The sequence below is a fragment of the Megalobrama amblycephala genome, linkage group LG9, assembly GCF_018812025.1.
Source record: "Megalobrama amblycephala isolate DHTTF-2021 linkage group LG9, ASM1881202v1, whole genome shotgun sequence".
Lineage (NCBI taxonomy): Eukaryota > Metazoa > Chordata > Actinopteri > Cypriniformes > Xenocyprididae > Megalobrama > Megalobrama amblycephala.
The window spans coordinates 23,828,897-23,846,563 of NC_063052.1; the positions used below are offsets into that span (position 1 = coordinate 23,828,897).

A 17,667-nucleotide genomic window follows, 5' to 3' on the forward strand; every position below is an offset into this window, starting at 1 on the left:
TAGGGGTAGTGTAGGGTGATAGAAAATACGGTTTGTACAGTATAAAAACCATTATGCCTATGGAATGTCCCCACAATTCACAAAAGCAAACCTGTGTTTTTGTGTGTGTGTGTGTGTGTGTGTGTGCGCGCATTGATTCTCTGAAACATACTGTATATATGACCTTCACAACCCTCTCACTAGGCTGGAGGCAGTGAGGGTGTCAATCATGCTTTGCCTGGAGTGATTCTCAGTCTTAGTGCCAGAGGCAGGTTTAACATAAGCCACACCCCCCAATCCATGACAGTGCACAGGGAAATCAAACACTGTGACCTATGATCTTCTGACCCAATGACCTCCCAGACTTCCCTATCTGCTCTAATAAGCAGCTCCGTTATGTGTGTGTGTCTGTGTGAGAGAGCAGAGACAATGTGTGTTTCTCACAGCAGAGATCATTGTGATTGACAATCCCTCAGTCTCCAGTGAAATCTCTATTTCTAATGAAAGCTCAACTTACAAGCCGACATGAAGATTCTGCATGAGTAACACACACCTTAACATACATGAAGTACTTCATGTCTGCCTTGAGCTTGTGTGACATGCATATATTGCCAGTTTGTCCTGCTCGCTTGATAAACAAACTACATCTGGTACAAAATGCAGCAGCTAGATTTCTTGCTAGAACCATATTAGCCCGGTTCTGTCAACTCTGCATTGACTCCCTATTAAACATCGTATATATTTTAAAATCTTGCTAATTACTAAAGCACTAAATGGTTTTGCTCCTCAGTACGTGACCGAGCTCATAACGCATTATAGTCCTACATACAGTCTATTGTGATTTCAGAATTCTTACCAGTTGATATTACCTAGAAAATCAAAATCAACTGCTGGCGGTAGATCCTTCTGCTATTTGCCACCTAAATTTTGGAACAATCTTCCTAGAATTGTTTGGGAAGCAGACACACTCTGTCAGTTTAAATCTAGACTAAAAACGCATCTCTTTAACCTGGCATACACATAAGACATTATCAATTTATATTTTCACATCCATTAAAGGATTGTTAGGCTGCGTAAATTAGATCAGCCGGAACCGGGAACACTTTCTGTAACACCTGATGTACTCGTCGTTACATCATAAGAATGGCATCTACGCTAATAGTCTCTCTGTTTATCCCGAGGTCTACTGTAGTCAGTCGGATCCAGGCCGCATCCAGATCAGATGGAGGACCTGCGCCTAGACACGACCACAACGCACCCCTGAAGTGTCAACAGAGATTGTCAACCAGACCATCCTCTGTGAAGGCCTCATCGACACGACAGCCAGTGGCACAGATCCCCAACAAACTGTTTCCATACCAGCATGATGAATCCGATCTTCAACTAGATGGAACTGGATTAAATATTTTGATTGTTGCGATCCCAATCTACCTGTAACGCTGAATGAATCATAATCATACACTGTTCATTGTTGGCTAGAGGAGATTTCTCAGTCTGAGATGTCATCATAAGGAGAAGGTACTTACATAAATGACTGTAAAAGCATGATCAGATGGATTTTCAGACTTTCCATCTACGTAGATTTTATTCTTCTCTTATTTCTGTTTTTCTCTCCCGATGTATTGCATCATCAGTGGATACAAAAAAAAAAAAAGTAAAAATCTAAAATTCGATTACCTCATTGAATATGGCCTAGGGCTATGAAGTTCGACAACTCTAAAATCCCAGAGGGCAGGAAAAGTAGACTAATGAATGACCCTTTTGTGGACCAGCTGCATTTATGTATATGTTGAACTTGAAGAGTCCATCATTTAATTGGGAACAGAAATGCTGCACTTCAGTGTTTGAACGTGAGGTGAATCATTTGACTGACAGCTCCACGAATGAATTGGACAGGGGGCCTCGGCTCTGGGGATTGGAGATCTTTTTGATGGTTGGATGCAACCACGCCCTTTTTTGTTGACCAGACACTCCCTCTAGCTCCCAGAAGACTATACATGGGGCCCAAGAAAGACACAGTCCACTGCCTCTTCTCCATTTCCTACTCCTTTTCTTTCTTTATGCCTTCAACGTCTCTCCCAAGGGAAATGCGGTTAGTTAGGCTCTCAATTGAGCAAGTTATTTTAAAAAAAACACGACACAGCCATTTAAAGATTGAAAGACAAATGCAACTAACGCTGAAATTAACTGAAATAAATATATGATTTTTTAAAGTGTGCGCCCATATGAAAGAAATTTCTTTGACCGTGAATGGAAACATATGCACCTTAATACGATTTGTGCACTAAGCAAGTCAAAGTAATGTTCGTCATGAAGGAATAACGTAATTTGTAGTGTGGGTCTGTGGCTCTTGTTTGTGGCTTGAGAGAGTGTTTAGACTGTAATGGGTTTTTGTAAATGAATATGACACTAATAGACATAATTCTTGGCTGTGAACATGGGTCTCTTTGAAGTAAACAGAGTCTGGCCTGTGTCTCAATGAGCATAAAGGCGCAGCAGTGATGTCGGGACTGAGCAAACACACACCCACACCCACACCCTCACAAACATTGATCTTTCAATACATATTTATGCTTGACCACAAGTGACACCAAATAGGCAGATAATGAGGGCCACTGGGATCTCTGGTACCCCAAGAGACTCTAATCTCTCTCTCCCACACACACTAGACAGTGGTAAAAAAGTTTGCCACTGGACTCAATTTCGTTGACTTCTAGAGGCCATAAAAACACACACACACACACACACACACACACACACACACACACACACACACACACACACACACACACACACACACACTCAGGAAACATAATATAGAAAGATTTTTTTAAAAGGCATGACCCGTTTATGAATATGTTTCTCTGAATATCAATGACATTGAGTCATAATATTGATTTTCTAGGAGTTAAATGTTTATTTTTTATTTATGTAACTTACACTTCAGTCACATTTAAATGATGTATTAACTATTCACATATTTTAAAAAGTGACTTAAGAGTCGTAATATTTTTGGGACACTGAAAATACATCCAGTATGGATTAAATATTATGTAAACTTCAGGGGGTGACTGATATTTTAAGTCACACTTAAGTTACTTCATAGTTACACCGCGAATGCAAGCAGCGCTATGTGACGTGACAAAAGACAATAGAGCCCATTATAATCAGTGATGTTGTCTACACTGGATACAGCGCGACACAAGCGACAAATAACCCACAGTAAACTGATGCCTCGTTCTATTTTGATATACTGACACGCTTTGCAACGGGCGCTTTGTCGCGTCCAGCGTTGACAGTTTTTAGCTGTTGTGACGTGAGCAATGATGGTCGCATCTGGTGTAGACATGGTGTTACTTCACAGTTACTTCATGCATGAAGTTTCATGAATTATTCATATATTTGAAATTATATTATGAAATTATTGAGGAAAGTGAGATAGGATCAGGGCACACTGCAGGCCTGTCTTGAATCTTCATTACCTATGTGGGCACCATGGCTCAATGTGTCAGAAGAATGAGCATTAACCACTTTGCCACAGATCCAACACAGATAATTTGACTTTATAACTCAATACTGTAATAGCTCTTTGTATTGTAAGCTTTGATAGTTTAAAGAAATTTTATCATAACATTTCCCTCATATTTTATATTTTAAAAGAGCTGTATTTTGCCATGGATCTGGTTGAATCAAACTCTCAGTTGTATCCTATCCTAAAAGGCTGCACAAGTATAAAATGTGTATGTGTCTGCGTCATCTCTCCTTGCCTTCTCCTCTGAATTTGTCAAAGTTTGTGATAAACAGAAATGACAGCAGTGTGATATGACTGATGAAGAGCAGCCCCAGTCACACATTCACCCACAAACACACTATTCCCACACACACCAACAACTTTAACATAGATTAAATATGGATTAAGCCTATTTGCATATGAATTGTGTTATCAAATATATTTTCCAGGGATTAACGAGATGGAGTTTACTCACTAAGTTTAAACATAGATGGCTCTGTCTTGGAGTTCCAAACTAAATTAAAAAATTTAGGAATTATATTTGATTTGAGCTTGTCTTTTGACCCACATGTGCAACACTCTGTTAAGAACTCCTTAGAAATTGCTAGACTTCGCCCTGTGCTATCCTCCTCTGTGACTGAAAGCTTATCAACACTTTCGTTTTTTTCCCACATTGACTACTGCAATCTACTTCTTGCTGGGGTTCCTAAAACCACACTCAACAAATTGCAATGTGTACAAAACTCCGCTGCTAGGATCCTGACTGGAGTCAGGAGAAATGAACACATCACATCAATTCTTTGCACTGGCTCCCGGTCAGGTTCTGAGATGATTTTAAAATCCTTATGATCACATATAAAGCACTATAAGGTCTAGCCCCTCAGTATCTGTCTGCACTTTTAACTTTATATACACCCAAGTGTCACTTGCGCTCTTATCAAGCTGGTCTACTGGCTGTCCCACAGACACGCTTGCAATCTGTAGGGGACAGGGTTTTCCCATCTTATGCTCATTCCCTTCTCATAGAGATGCACAGAATCTATGTATTTTTTTAAACTCTTTTTTTTTTTTTTGTATGTCCTAACTTTTATATTCCAGTTCTTTTGTATTGTATTTGTATTTTTGTGTTTTTTTTTTTTTAAATCTGTTTTGTTCTGTATGCTTTGTATCTTTATCTGTTTGTTTTATATAAAGTGCCTTGAGAAGCTGCTTCAAAGGTGCTATATAAAAATAAATTCTGGTGCAGTATAGTGTAAATATATATTTCATTTATTTTCCACCCTGTAAAACAATCCCTCGCCATTCACTTGTCAACTGAAGAGAATCGGAAAATGTTTCTTCTCTATTTTTTTCTTCCCATGTTCTTTGTCTTTTTTTCTCTGTGTCTTGTCTGCTCATGAAATCCTATAACCCACTTATGCTTTTTAATTTACTGCATTTCACTTCACTCTTAGATTAAAATGTTTTGAACCTATAAAAGCACTAAAGCTTGACATATGTTGATTAAGTACATGAATGTTATTATATCAGAAGTGTTTGCATATGGAAACACATTTTATATACACTAATTATTATTGTGCCTCGGGGGCCTATTACCCAATATTACCTTCTATCTGCCTTTATATTTATTTATATGGTTTTTAATCAAAACAAACTTCTTTACCATTTAGTTTTTTACCATTCAATTTTCAATATAAAAAAGTGTATCCTCATATGTTTTGAGAATGGAAAAAACTTTTGTAGCACCATGTACCCATAAATTTGATGCAAAAGCTTCCATAGCAGAAAAAAAGACAGTTGTTTTGTATAGATTAGATTCTTTTATGTTGTCCTTTATTTTGAAATTCTGTTCCATTTCCTTTTGTTCCTGTTTCCATGCTCTGTTTAGTTTAAGTTTGATTGGTTACTGATTATGTCCTTGTTTGTTTCTATGGTTAATTAAGATTTTCATTTGAGTTTCTTATATTTGCCTGTTCAGTTCCTTCCCTTGTTGGTTCTCCTATATGTTTATTTGATTGTTTATCTATGATCATTAAAGGCAAACATTTTTTTTTGTTATGCTGGTTGAAAGTCTCTTCCCATCCTGATAGCCATAGGGGCTTGAGCACCCATGAAATGGTCGAGCACCCATGGAAAAACACAACATATATTCTCCATTCATTTTAAATAATAATAAAAAAACAATTGCAGCTTTCAAACATGACTTTTTTCTTGTTTTTATAGTTCATTTGAGGCCATTTCTATGGTGTTATTTTATTCACAAATGTCAAGAGCGCATTATTGTAACGCGAAAGCACATCCAGGTAAAAAATCTCTCTACTCGCAGGTGGATTTATTTCATTCTCGCACAAAGCTGGACGCAAGTTTTCAAATATACAGTGGTCTCTGCTCTAGCTCAGATTTTACGTATGCGTGCTCAAACTTTATCCTGTGCACTCGTGAATTTAACATTACCAGAAGCTTTCAACCATCAGACTTTCATGACTGACTGATAAAATATAGGCCTACATTTAATTTGTAAAGAAATTACGGATTCGCCTTTGTTTCATGAGATAGCATTTCAAGCTGATTTTAGTCAGCAAGTTCTCTAGTACTTTTACTATTTATTAGTTATTTTTGAGTTTAGTGCTTAGTGTAAATAGGTATTTATTGAATTTTATTTAGCGAACCGCTACTGATCATCCGGTATATCACGAGGCTATATCACGAGATGGGAGCGTGATCACGACAACACTCATGGATAATGTGTTGGTTGGTAATGTATTTGCAGTCCGTGCATTTCTCTTCACGTTAAAAGATATCTTTTGTTTAATTCATTCATCAAGCACACCACTGAACAGAAAAAACTACAGTAGCCTACTGTATGGTGCCTATTCTGATAGAAATCACTAAGAGGTCTAAATGTATTTTTATGTATATATTGTCTGTGGAAGGCATAGGACCATAATATGTTTGTCCAATCATTGCATTCAGTCTGTACGATGTACAGCTTCCTGTCAATGTATGTATTTCCATACCTCTTCGCACCCTGCTCGTACAGACATCACACGTCATGCTATGCAGAGTTAGACAGACGTCAGTCACCGAGCACCACAACCAAAACAGCAGCCACCTTTTATAGTTCCTCCTGAACCAAAACAACGAGCTTATGTATGCGCCATAACTACTGTAATTCGTGAGGAAACCTGTGACGTTATACTTGGAGCAGTTTGTGACTCGAATTTATGCATTTCAGTGCAACACTATCAACACCTAAATGAAACTGCAGCAGTCAGGTGGTACAGGTCAGTGCTCTTTAAGTTGTTTATGTTTATCATTCTTGTAATGTTATGTGCTTTGAGACATGAGGTAGTTTAACGCTGTCTCTCATTTTGAGACGCTTTGATCTGCTGCAGTGTTGCCAATTTAGGGATTGTGTCTCAAGATTTAGTGACTTCCCCACCCCTTTTGAGACTTTTTTCAAATGTTCTAGCAACTTCTTGGACAAACCTTATCTAGATTCTTATTTTGCCCTCTGATCTCTATTCATATTTATATAGATCAGTGAATTTGCCATTATGATGTCATCTAGTGACATTTAGCTACCAGTTTTAGCTACTTTCAATTGAAAGCAGTTGGCAACACTGCTCTGCTGTGTGCGTTCATGTGTTTTGAAAGAGGCGTGGCTTTGGAGAGCACTCTTAAGGGAGGGTGGGATCTTATGCTTTAAAAGCTAACTTGCTATTGCTAACTGCTCCTAAAATTGCATACCCTAGCTTTAATCTTGGGATCTCATGTTAGCTAGTCTGTTCTTTTAAAAAGTGTGTTTTGTTTTGGACTCTTCGTTGTGCACCCACTACGGTGAACGTGATTTCACCAAGTACAACATGTTTCTGGTCAACGTCTTTGTTGATCCTGTAACAACATTCCAATCAACAAATCAGATTTGAGGGACAAATTTAGAGTTTATGTCATTGTCAAGTTTAGCCTTACAACCAGGGTTAGGTGCTTCAACATCAGTGTTATTCAACTATCATTTCCCTCTGTTTTTAGGGACAAGTTATGGGTAGGGTTAGGTTTAGGGGTAGGGATAAGGATAGGTTTAGGACTATGTTTTTCAGACAGGAATGTTGTTCCAGGATCAACAAAATATGTTGATCCAGGTACATGTCTTACTTGGCAAAATTACTGTGACCTGCTCACTACAGCCCATTGTGACAATTGAGTTGTTATAGATCTAAATATTTTTTGAGACCACTTAAGAATTCATTATTGAGCTTGCTAACATCAAGAAGGACCTTAATGCAGTAATGAGTAATACAACAATAATCAGACCAGCTTTCATTCTTTCTTCAACTTTAAATGCAACACTCTGTCTAGACCAGTTCTGACGTATGTATTCTTTCATTGAGGGCCTTCTGTGCGATTTGCTTCACATAGGGAGAGTGTGTTTAGACATGTTTGTGCTTAGACTCTCTCTATTTCTAATATCACAGAGAAAGACTAATTTTCTTACTCTCAGATCCACTCAAAGATGCAAATCTTTTTTCTTTAAATCCTTTTTTCTTTGTTGTCTGAGCACAGGTGGGAGAGGGACCTGTAAGGACACGACTCTCTGTTTTATGTGGGTAACCTCACACAAACACAGGCATGCTGCACACGGCACATGACTTTTAGTTGTTCCAACTATTCCTTTGGTGTTCTTTAGACGTATAGAGCTCTTCATGCTCTTTGGAGTGAAAAAAATCAATGCAGTCCTTGATAACATCATCCATGCGCCCACTTGCTTTGTATAAATTGGTTTCATCTGTGAATGTTGTGGTACAGAAGCCTCCAAACCAGAAAGACAGCTTCAAAACATTAATCTTCTAACTTTTTTCTCTTTCCTCTGTACTCCTCTTTCTCTCTCCATGTCTTCCACACTCATTCTTTTTCTGGTGTCTATCTGCCCCCCACCCCCAACCCCCACCCCCCACGCCCCATTAAACAAGCATTCAGCAGCAGCTCCATCACACACATCCACTTAAAGAAAAAAAAAAACAGATTAAAATTCATAACTTTCTCTATGCAAATTTGCGGCAGCCACTTATCAATCCAATTTCAGCCAATTAGACTTCTTCTCATTAATCTGCCTTCAAGGCAGCGAAGAGCTTGCAAAAAGGAATATTAAATTTGATACAACAAATGTCACATGCTCAAAGTATTTGACTGAGTAATGAGTGCGTCAGAATAATATGGGTTAAAAATCTGAACATTAATGGATTAATAATTTATATGTGACAGTAGAGAAGAGATTTTCTGAAAATTATGTCAATCATTACAACTGCAGACATGCACAGACAAACTAGTGTTTGAATGGAGATGTTATTGTTAAGATATAGCATAAAAACATAAAACCGTAGGCATTTATTGGGTCCACATTTTACAGTGAAATAAGAATTGGTTTAGTTGAGGGATTTTATAAGCGACTAAACAACACTGTAAAAAATGACTGTGATTTTAACAGTAAAAGACTGTAAAAATGCTGCGGTGAAAAACTGTTGATTGGTTTACAGAAAGTTTCCGTACTATATACGGTGAATAACTGTAATAGATCTAATGGTACATTTAATGTAATTTTACGGTAAAATACCGTTAAATTCACAGTTTTTGGAAGTGAAAAATAACAATTCATTGTAAAATTTACAGTGAAAAAACGTATATTGACATTCCCACAATTCCCTGCGTGATACTTCACTTTGATATATTTTTGTTGAAATAACTCTGTTTCTTCTTAGTTTTTCTCATTTTTTTCTAATCAGTTATGTACATTAGGGTTTTATGTTACATCTAATGTTGTTAAATTAATGTTTATTGCATTTTTAAAATTTCATGCATGTTACCATGATGGTGTTTAGTGTGTGTGTGAATGACACTGTGTGCACCTATATATTAGTATTGTGCTTCTCAGCTTGTGGAAAAGCTGCTTGTGATGAACTTTGATTCATCATGTGACTCTCATCACCACTGTGTTTGGTGACTGTCAGTGTATTATAAAGGTACAAAACAGATATTAGTACTTCATTAGGTTAGTAAATTAACATTATATCAGTTAATGAAATACGTTATTTTACCGTAAATTTAACAGATTTAAAATGTAAAATTCACATGTAACTCCGTAAGTATGTTTACGGTTTGATGTCATTTTTACAGTATTGTTCTGGTAACCACAGCTGCCGGTATTTTTCCGTAGAAACAACGGGATTTTTTTTTACAGTGAATGCAAGATCTAATTTTTCTAGATTTGCATTTTTTTTCTCATTGTTTAGAAACCAGCTTAAGAGCAACCTTAAAGCAGCTCTAAACATTAAAAATGATTGCATTTTCAATTGCATCAGAAACATCAAAACAATGAAAGCATTAGTATATTATTATTATTATTATTAATAATATTATAATACCATCTATTATAATACATTATATAGACAATTGTTTTTTTTATTCTCTTATAATCACCAAAGCTGCATTTACTTGATCAAAATATAATAAACAGTAATATTGTGAGAAATAACGGTTTTCTATGTGATATAGTTTAAAATGTAATTTATTCTTGTGGTGGCAAAGCTGAATTTTCAGCAGCCACTACTCCAGGCTTCAGTGTCACATGATCCTTCAGAAATCATTCTAATATGCTGATTTGGTGATGAAGATTTTTTTTTTTATTATTATTATTATTATTATCATTGTTGAAAACAGCTAAGCTGCTAAATATTTTTGTGGAAACTGTGATTTTAACACTATAAATCTTTTTACTGTCACTTTTGATCAATTAAATGCATCCTTGCTGAATAAAAGTATTATTATTATTATTTTTTAATCTTACTGACCCTCAACTTTTAATAGATAGTGTATTATACTTATATATATAATTTATTTTAATTGCACCATAGATTTTAGACTCTCTTTTGTATTTGTTTATTATTGATTTTGTGTCCATTTCTATTGGGTAGACTTTTCATTTATTTTGCAGTAGAGCTGTATCTAGAGGTTTCATTTGACTCTGGCTCCATCTAGTGGAAACCCTTATATTGTGAAACACTTTTGCACACGTGACATAATTATGACTCACAGCAAATATTTTATTTTTAATGGCATTGGCAAAGTAAACCTACGCCCTCTTCTCTTTCTTTTCTTTTAATAATGGATAGTTTCATCAAAATATTCGCTTCTTGTGCTGCCTTGCACGCTCTGGTATTTCCTTCTGGAAACGCAATATCTAACCTTGTCAGGTGTATCTGGAAGAAGTCAACAGTGGTTGATAAAGATGGGGGTGGTCGGTGGGAGGAGTCTTTTCTGCTGCAACCTCAGTATGCAAATAAACATTTTTGATGGTTTTCAGCGGAGCTACTATTTATGAAAAGTATGGATTCGCTGTCCTCTGTGCCTGGTACTGGCATTAAATAAACAAACTACAAATTCATCGGATGGGACGTGACTTTGGCTCGTATTCACCTGTACGCAGAATAAATAAATAAAAAAAAAAAAAAAAAATTTTGGAGTGGGGCAAGATTTTGGGTCGCATTCATGGCGGAGAATCCAAACTCTCGACCTGTAATAACCACCGCGAGCAGTTCTTACCTGGAATGCGGGAATTCAAGCACAAGGACCCCGTGGTACGACAAAGAGTCCATGCTGAGCGTGCCTTATTACCTTATCCTTGTTGAAGTTGTGAGTAAACTTTACTTTTTGTCTTTATTAAAACTCGACTCGAACTTTATTAATCAAACTTTATTAAAACTCGACTAAAATGGGCAACTGATGAACAAATCCAACAGGCTTGTTATTGGTGAGGGAAACTTTTATACGGTTTGTCTGTTCTGTTATCTTTCCTTTTGCTTTTGCACTGGAATCTATGAGAGCAGAATAGAGCTTTGTTAAGAGCTATTACGTGCGCTGGACGGCGTGGTTGCTAAGCAACCGAATGTAGGCTATTTTCCTCTCCAAAATGATGTTATGCAGCAGTTATCATAAACCGTCAATTTAAAGTCGTTCGTGATTTAAGAAATTGTAATGTTAAACTTTATTTTCACGGTGTAATTCATTCACTTTAAAAATCAACGAATCAGGTTATCAACAATTGGTTGCGTGTTGATTTTAGATCATCACATTTCTAACTCATTAAAAAGGCAAATGTGCACTGTAAAACCCATGCCTTTGTATTCAGGGGGAAATCTAGGCTTCTAGGCTACACTGCATATGTGTATATTAAGGCTATGTAATTTTGTTTTGTTTTTAAACATACGGACAACCTATTCCGTATGAAGGCAATTGCATATGTGAGCTGCACCATAACTTATGGAGAGATTTTGTTATTCGTGTATGTGATCCTTAATAAGAAGCCCAACCTATAGCTTATTTTTTCTCTTTTTTCACATTGTTCTCAACTCATTTGTGAGTGTGTGTGTGTGTGTGTGTGTGTGTCCAAATGTCCCCACAAGGATAGTAAAACTTGAGATTCCCTACTTTGTGGGGACTTTTTGCATGCTGGTCCTCACAAGGAAAACTGATTAATAAACATAATAAAATGTTTGTTTGTTTTTGTTTTTTGAAAATGTAAAAATGCAGAGAGTTTATCTGTGATGGGTAGGTTTAGGGATAGGTTTAGACTAGGGGGAGAGAATATACAGTTTGTACAATATAAAAACCATTACACCTATGGAGGTCCTCACAAGTATAGCAAAACAAACATGAATGTGTGTGTGTGTGTGTGTGTGTGTGTGTGTGTGTGTGTGTTCGGTGTGATTGTGGTTGGTGTAAATGTTCCTCTTTATGTCTCAATGCTGGTAAGATAAGGCCTTGTTGCAGAGGAAGTGAGATTGTGATAGAGCTATGTATTTAAATGGAAAGTGCTAATGGCTGGTTTAATTCAACGACCCAATAACCCAGTTTTGAAAAAGTAGAGGACTCTGCTTTAGCAAATACACGTTTGTTTTAAATATATAAAGTTGTCACTTTAATGACGTAAGGTTTTTTTCTGTATTTTATACTTATTTTATTTGTGTTTCTATTAGTCTGAACAGAATCTACTACAAATTTAGATATTTAACAACTAAAATCAAGATATTTCTTATTTTAATTTAAAAAAATCTGGATATGGTAAAAGTCATGTAAAATAAATAAAAATCTTATAGCTCCATGGCCATTTTGATAATGAGTTTTTTTTTAGTTATGTCTATAGAAATTTTGAGCAAAAAAACCAAAAACAAAACAAAACAAAACAAAAACACAGCCTTAATCCTTATCCCTGTAAATCCCAATGACTTGAAAATTGTCAGGCCTTCAAATACAGTTAAGGAGACCAGGGGGAATAAAAGGTTGAGAATCACTGTCCTACAACATCTCCATTTAGTTTTTCCAGAGAATGAAATAATTCAAAGCAACAGGAATTCTTTTATTCTTCAGATTTTGGGTCTGCTGGTATGGGCACTGATTGCAACCACAGAGTATTTCCACTTTTCCCCATTTGGATGGGTGATGTTTGTGACTGTCTTCTATTGGCTTCTCACCCTCTTCCTCTTCATCATCAACCTGGCCAATGGGAAAATCCGACACATGCCTTGGACTACAGTGGTGGGTGCGCTTCTTTACAGTTATAGTTGATTTTTCTCTACAAAGCTGGCATTAAATTATAAAGGATTGTATGCGATTGTATGTGTGTAATAGTTCCACATTTTGATTTAGAAAAAAACAGCCTAAACTTAGTCAATTATCATTCCAATGACTTTCATAAACAACATGGCTCAATGGTTTTGAAGGAACATATTGTTGTGCTAATTGTCTCAAATAATTGTAGTTCCGTCTCTGCTCTAGGTTCTCGTTTTTAACTGCAGTGCGGCAATATTGTACACTTCGGCTGCTATTGTTGAGGCAGCTTTGGTCAATCGGGGGGCCAAAGGTCATCATGATTTTAACTGCTGGGCAGCATCAACGGTAATAATCATTTTGAAGTAGTTAGATAATTGTGTGCAAAGCTGTAACCAACATAACACTGAGGGGAATATACTGTATATCAGTTTTCAGTAGTTTTAAATTCTTAAATGATTACGATTGATCTCCTCAGCCCAGAATATGTGGTCACATTATTGATAGTGTGAAATACATGTTTTTCATTTACTTTGCATAAAATGATTACAATTTTTAATGCTTGTCTTTCTTTTTTTCTCTGTTCTAGTTTTTTGCATTCCTAGTATCTCTGAGTTACGCTGCTAGTGCGTTCTTCAGTTACAAATCCTGGCACAGAGGAGATGAATAAAGTGAGAAAAAAATGTTAAAAATATGGCTCATCCTTACATTGTTCAGGAATGGACTAAACTTGAAAAATATTTAATATTGATGACTCTCTATTTTATTAAAAATTAAGAAATTAACCTTTTGCTCTGTATGTATTTGCAATCATTCCACAAATACACAGATTTGTCTAATGAAGAGATGTTTTGATATTTTTTCATAATTTATATGGATATTATTTACATTATTTTATCTTTATTGAATGGAGTATAATCCTAAGGCTTATTGACTGTTTGTGAATGAATAGGCATTTAATGTTTCACCTGTGTGAATGTTGATTACCATTTGCATGATCTAAAAGTATGCTGAAAAACCTCACGATGTTTGGACTTACCTGACTGACATTTTATGAGCCTCATTGTATTTCAAGAAGCATGCGCAACTCTGTTCTCACAAAACATTTTCCTTTTCCATCCAGGTCTAAGTCATTTACTTAAGTTTTATATTTGCAAACTCTATTATGGCGGCACACAATAAAGCAGCTCACATTTGGCAAACCAGTAAAGGAAGTTCACAAGTGCATTCATGTACAACACCACAAACACAAAAAGATGTGCTTGTCGAATATGTGTTCACTATTACAGGAATGTGATGAGATAGGCCTACGTATTGAGCTCATCTATTATGTCATTACTGTGTTCCATTGAACTATGTTTCATGCTTTCGGATATTAAGAGAATGTTAACTGTATGACTGTGAATCATGATGTGAAATTGAGCAACGCTACTCAACCACGTCAGATGTGGTTTCCTGGCCACTACACGCGCGGGCTTTGTTCGTTTTAAGTGTATGTTTGTTTGATACATAAACCACCGAACGATGATGGGGATTTTATCTCTGGACTACTTACTATCAAAACAAGGAATTCTGAAGATCGCTCAGCTCGTAAGTATTTCAAATCGACACCCATGTAACACGACAGTATAATACTGAATACACTTTTCCGCGTGTCATTTATGTGAATTGTAAATCTGTCAATTATAATGTCGCTTTAATCATGAAAGTGAATCTTTATAGTACGAGAGGATTTAGTACAGAGCATTTTATGTGTGTGCAGGTAATTCTCCTGGTAGCGTTCGCTTGCGTTCGCTCGACGTGGTACAACAGCTTTTACGCTTACGGTTTCTATGAAGGGGTTACGCTGGGTTACTCCGTCACAATTATCCTTTACGTGTTCCTGACTGTCTTTGGGCTTCCGAAAAGGGCATCATTTGTGAACTGGCTCATAGCCGTGAGTATTGTGCTCCACATTATATGTGCTACTATATTTCAGATCACTATTCTTACCTAAAGCTCACATCTATTAGTAAATTATATGGGTAGTTCACACATAACGTCCATGGACTATATTATATTAGGCTGGCTCCAACAAACCAGCAAAGCTGACAAGCAGTTTTTTGGAACAAAACTAGTTACCAGCTTAAACGGTATTTTCCAAACAGGAAAATCAAGATTTTAGTTGAGCATGTATATAAACTTGTATATAAAGGGGGAAATAGCCATTTTAATCACCTTTTTGTCTTCATTTGAAATGGTATTATGGTGTGGGAAATTACAAACATTCTGTGTAGTTTATCAGTTAATGTCAGATTATAAAACTTTGATGTGTAGTAATTATACAAGGTGATAATCAAAAAGTGCTGTTTAAAATGATTTATTTATGGAGTACAGCATGTCAAACTATACATACATGTCAACTTTCCATAATCCTTCCCACATTTTCATGTCAGCTGCTACCCACATTATAATCATGTATTAATATAACAGTATATGATTATGGACGTTTTGATGAAGAATGTGTATCTGTTTGCTCTTCAAGGAGTTGGTGCTCGATACACTGGGATTCATCTTCATCTCCACTGGGTCCATTGTAGCTGCTGTAAAGTCTTATGGAGTCCCCATTCTGGTTGGCGCCTCAGTAAGAGCTTAATGTTCAGCAGTTTTAATATAGCCAGCTGAGTTTTATTACTTCCAATCAAACTTGTGATGATGTAAAAGTCCTTTTTTTGTGAAATTAAAAATGCATGTAAAAGACAGGATTTTGTCTGGAAGTTTGCTGGTTTGGTAGTGTTCTCATTTTGTAGCATTTAATTTCCATAACTTCCCACCCTCCTAAATATGTTTTAGTTCTGTTAGACTGATAATATCCTAATCTATTCTGGTGTTTGTTTTTCAGGTATGTGGGCTTCTGGCCTCATATCTCTTAGTTGTTAGTATGATACTGTCGTTTGTTGCCGCTCACCGCCCTCAACCTGCGGGTAAGTTAAGAGCTGTGTGTATTTTCTGTTCTGTTCTGTATTTCAGCATATTAAAGGATTAGTTCACTTTCAAATAAAATTTTCCTGATAATTTACTCACCCCCATGTCATCCAAGATGTTCATGTCTTTCTTTCTTCAGTTGAAAAGAAATTAAGGTTTTTGAAGAAAACATTCCAGGATTATTATCAAAGGGCTTTAAACAATACCAGACGAGCAATAAGGGTCTTATCTAACGAAACGGTCGGTCATTTTCAGAAAAATGTAAATGTATATGCTTTATATAAACAAATGATCGCCTTCCAAGTGCCAAAAGCGCACTTTGGTATTCTTCAATAAGCTTACGCTGTATGTCCTACGCCTTCCCTATTCTACTTACGGAATGAACGCAGCGCCAGTTCCATTTTTTTCCATAAGTAGAATAGGGAAATTTGAAAATACAAATTTTCAAATTTTATTTGAAAGTGAACTAATCCTTTAAGATAAACTGAACATAGCTGGATCTGAAAAGTGTGTTCATGCGCTTCTGGATCCTAAACTGTTAATCTAAAAAAAAAATGTATTTCTATTCCAGATCCACCAGTATAAAAGTGTCTTGATATTTATAGTGCTCCTGAAATATCTAATTGCTCTCAACACATGACAGCATGGATGGGGAATTGATAAAGGGTATGGATGTTTTAATAAATTTATATGGAATATAAAAGACTATCACAATATCACTTATTGCACTCATTTTTTTTTATTGCAGTGTCTATTTAAACTAAGTGCAAATAACGTCCCTTGTTGGCAAACGCTATTTACACTAGCTCCGCCCACCAATGTCTGGTTGGGCCACTCAAGTTAAGAAAGACCAACAGAATTTAACGTCTTCTGTGGCACAACTGTATGGCTTGCAGACCTGGCTTTTAACGTGATTGACGCGGGTTCAAATCTGCCTTTTGCAGAGCTTGCATTTATTTTCAATAAAAATGAAAATAATGTTCTAAAAGTGGAAATAAACTGCAAACGAGTGTTTAATAATATTGAAAGTGTTTATTGGCTAAGGTTAAAGGAAGGTGTAGGGAGGATTTTTATTCTCCCAATAAGGCATCATCCATTTAATAATTTTAATAAATATAATCATTTACACTATGATATTATTGCATCCTGTTAATGTACAAAAATACTGAGGTGCAAATAGTATCTGCCAATATAAAGTATAGATAGCGTCTAATTAGGCTTTTAATTGCAAAGAACTGATACTTTTACATGGTGTAAATAGAATATATTGCTTAATACATAGCTTCTATTGCTAAGAAAATATACTATTGTCACTTAGTGCAAATAGCCGCTGCCATAAGTTAATACTATAATAGTTATTATAAATCATTTAACATTATAAAAAGGTATTATAATACCCTGCCAATAATTTTCTGGTGCATAAAATCATAAAAAAATTGCCTTTATTTTGATCAAATTAATGTTATAGTCTCAACATTGTTTTGTTAATCACTTGTTTACCAAGTTATTAGTACTTTCTTGAGCACTTTTGTTGGTTTGGTGGCCAAATCTAGTTGTCTAATGCTTATAAAGAGACCAAAAATTAAAAACAAACATACATACAATTTGTAAAT

At 35.9% G+C, this 17,667-nt stretch overlaps 1 protein-coding gene across 1 annotated transcript; it reads left to right on the forward strand.

Annotated features, from left to right (window-relative positions):
- Positions 1-10,870: 10,870 nt before the first annotated feature.
- Positions 10,871-16,770, forward strand: cmtm8a (CKLF-like MARVEL transmembrane domain containing 8a). The gene is made up of 9 exons (XM_048203740.1): positions 10,871-10,895; positions 10,977-11,176; positions 12,911-13,078; positions 13,319-13,438; positions 13,680-14,680; positions 14,853-15,026; positions 15,615-15,713; positions 15,972-16,053; positions 16,626-16,770. The coding sequence occupies exons 1-5, from the start codon at positions 10,871-10,873 to the stop codon at positions 13,758-13,760; spliced, it is 594 nt and encodes a 197-aa protein (XP_048059697.1). The 3' UTR covers positions 13,761-14,680; positions 14,853-15,026; positions 15,615-15,713; positions 15,972-16,053; positions 16,626-16,770.
- Positions 16,771-17,667: the final 897 nt, after the last annotated feature.

Coding starts and splice junctions, on each gene's coding strand:
- cmtm8a (XM_048203740.1), top strand. CDS start 10,871: ATGGATTCGCTGTCCTCTGTGCCTG. Junction 13,079..13,318: donor ACATGCCTTGGACTACAGTG/GTGGGTGCGCTT, acceptor TCTCTGCTCTAG/GTTCTCGTTTTTAACTGCAG. Junction 13,439..13,679: donor ACTGCTGGGCAGCATCAACG/GTAATAATCATT, acceptor TCTCTGTTCTAG/TTTTTTGCATTCCTAGTATC.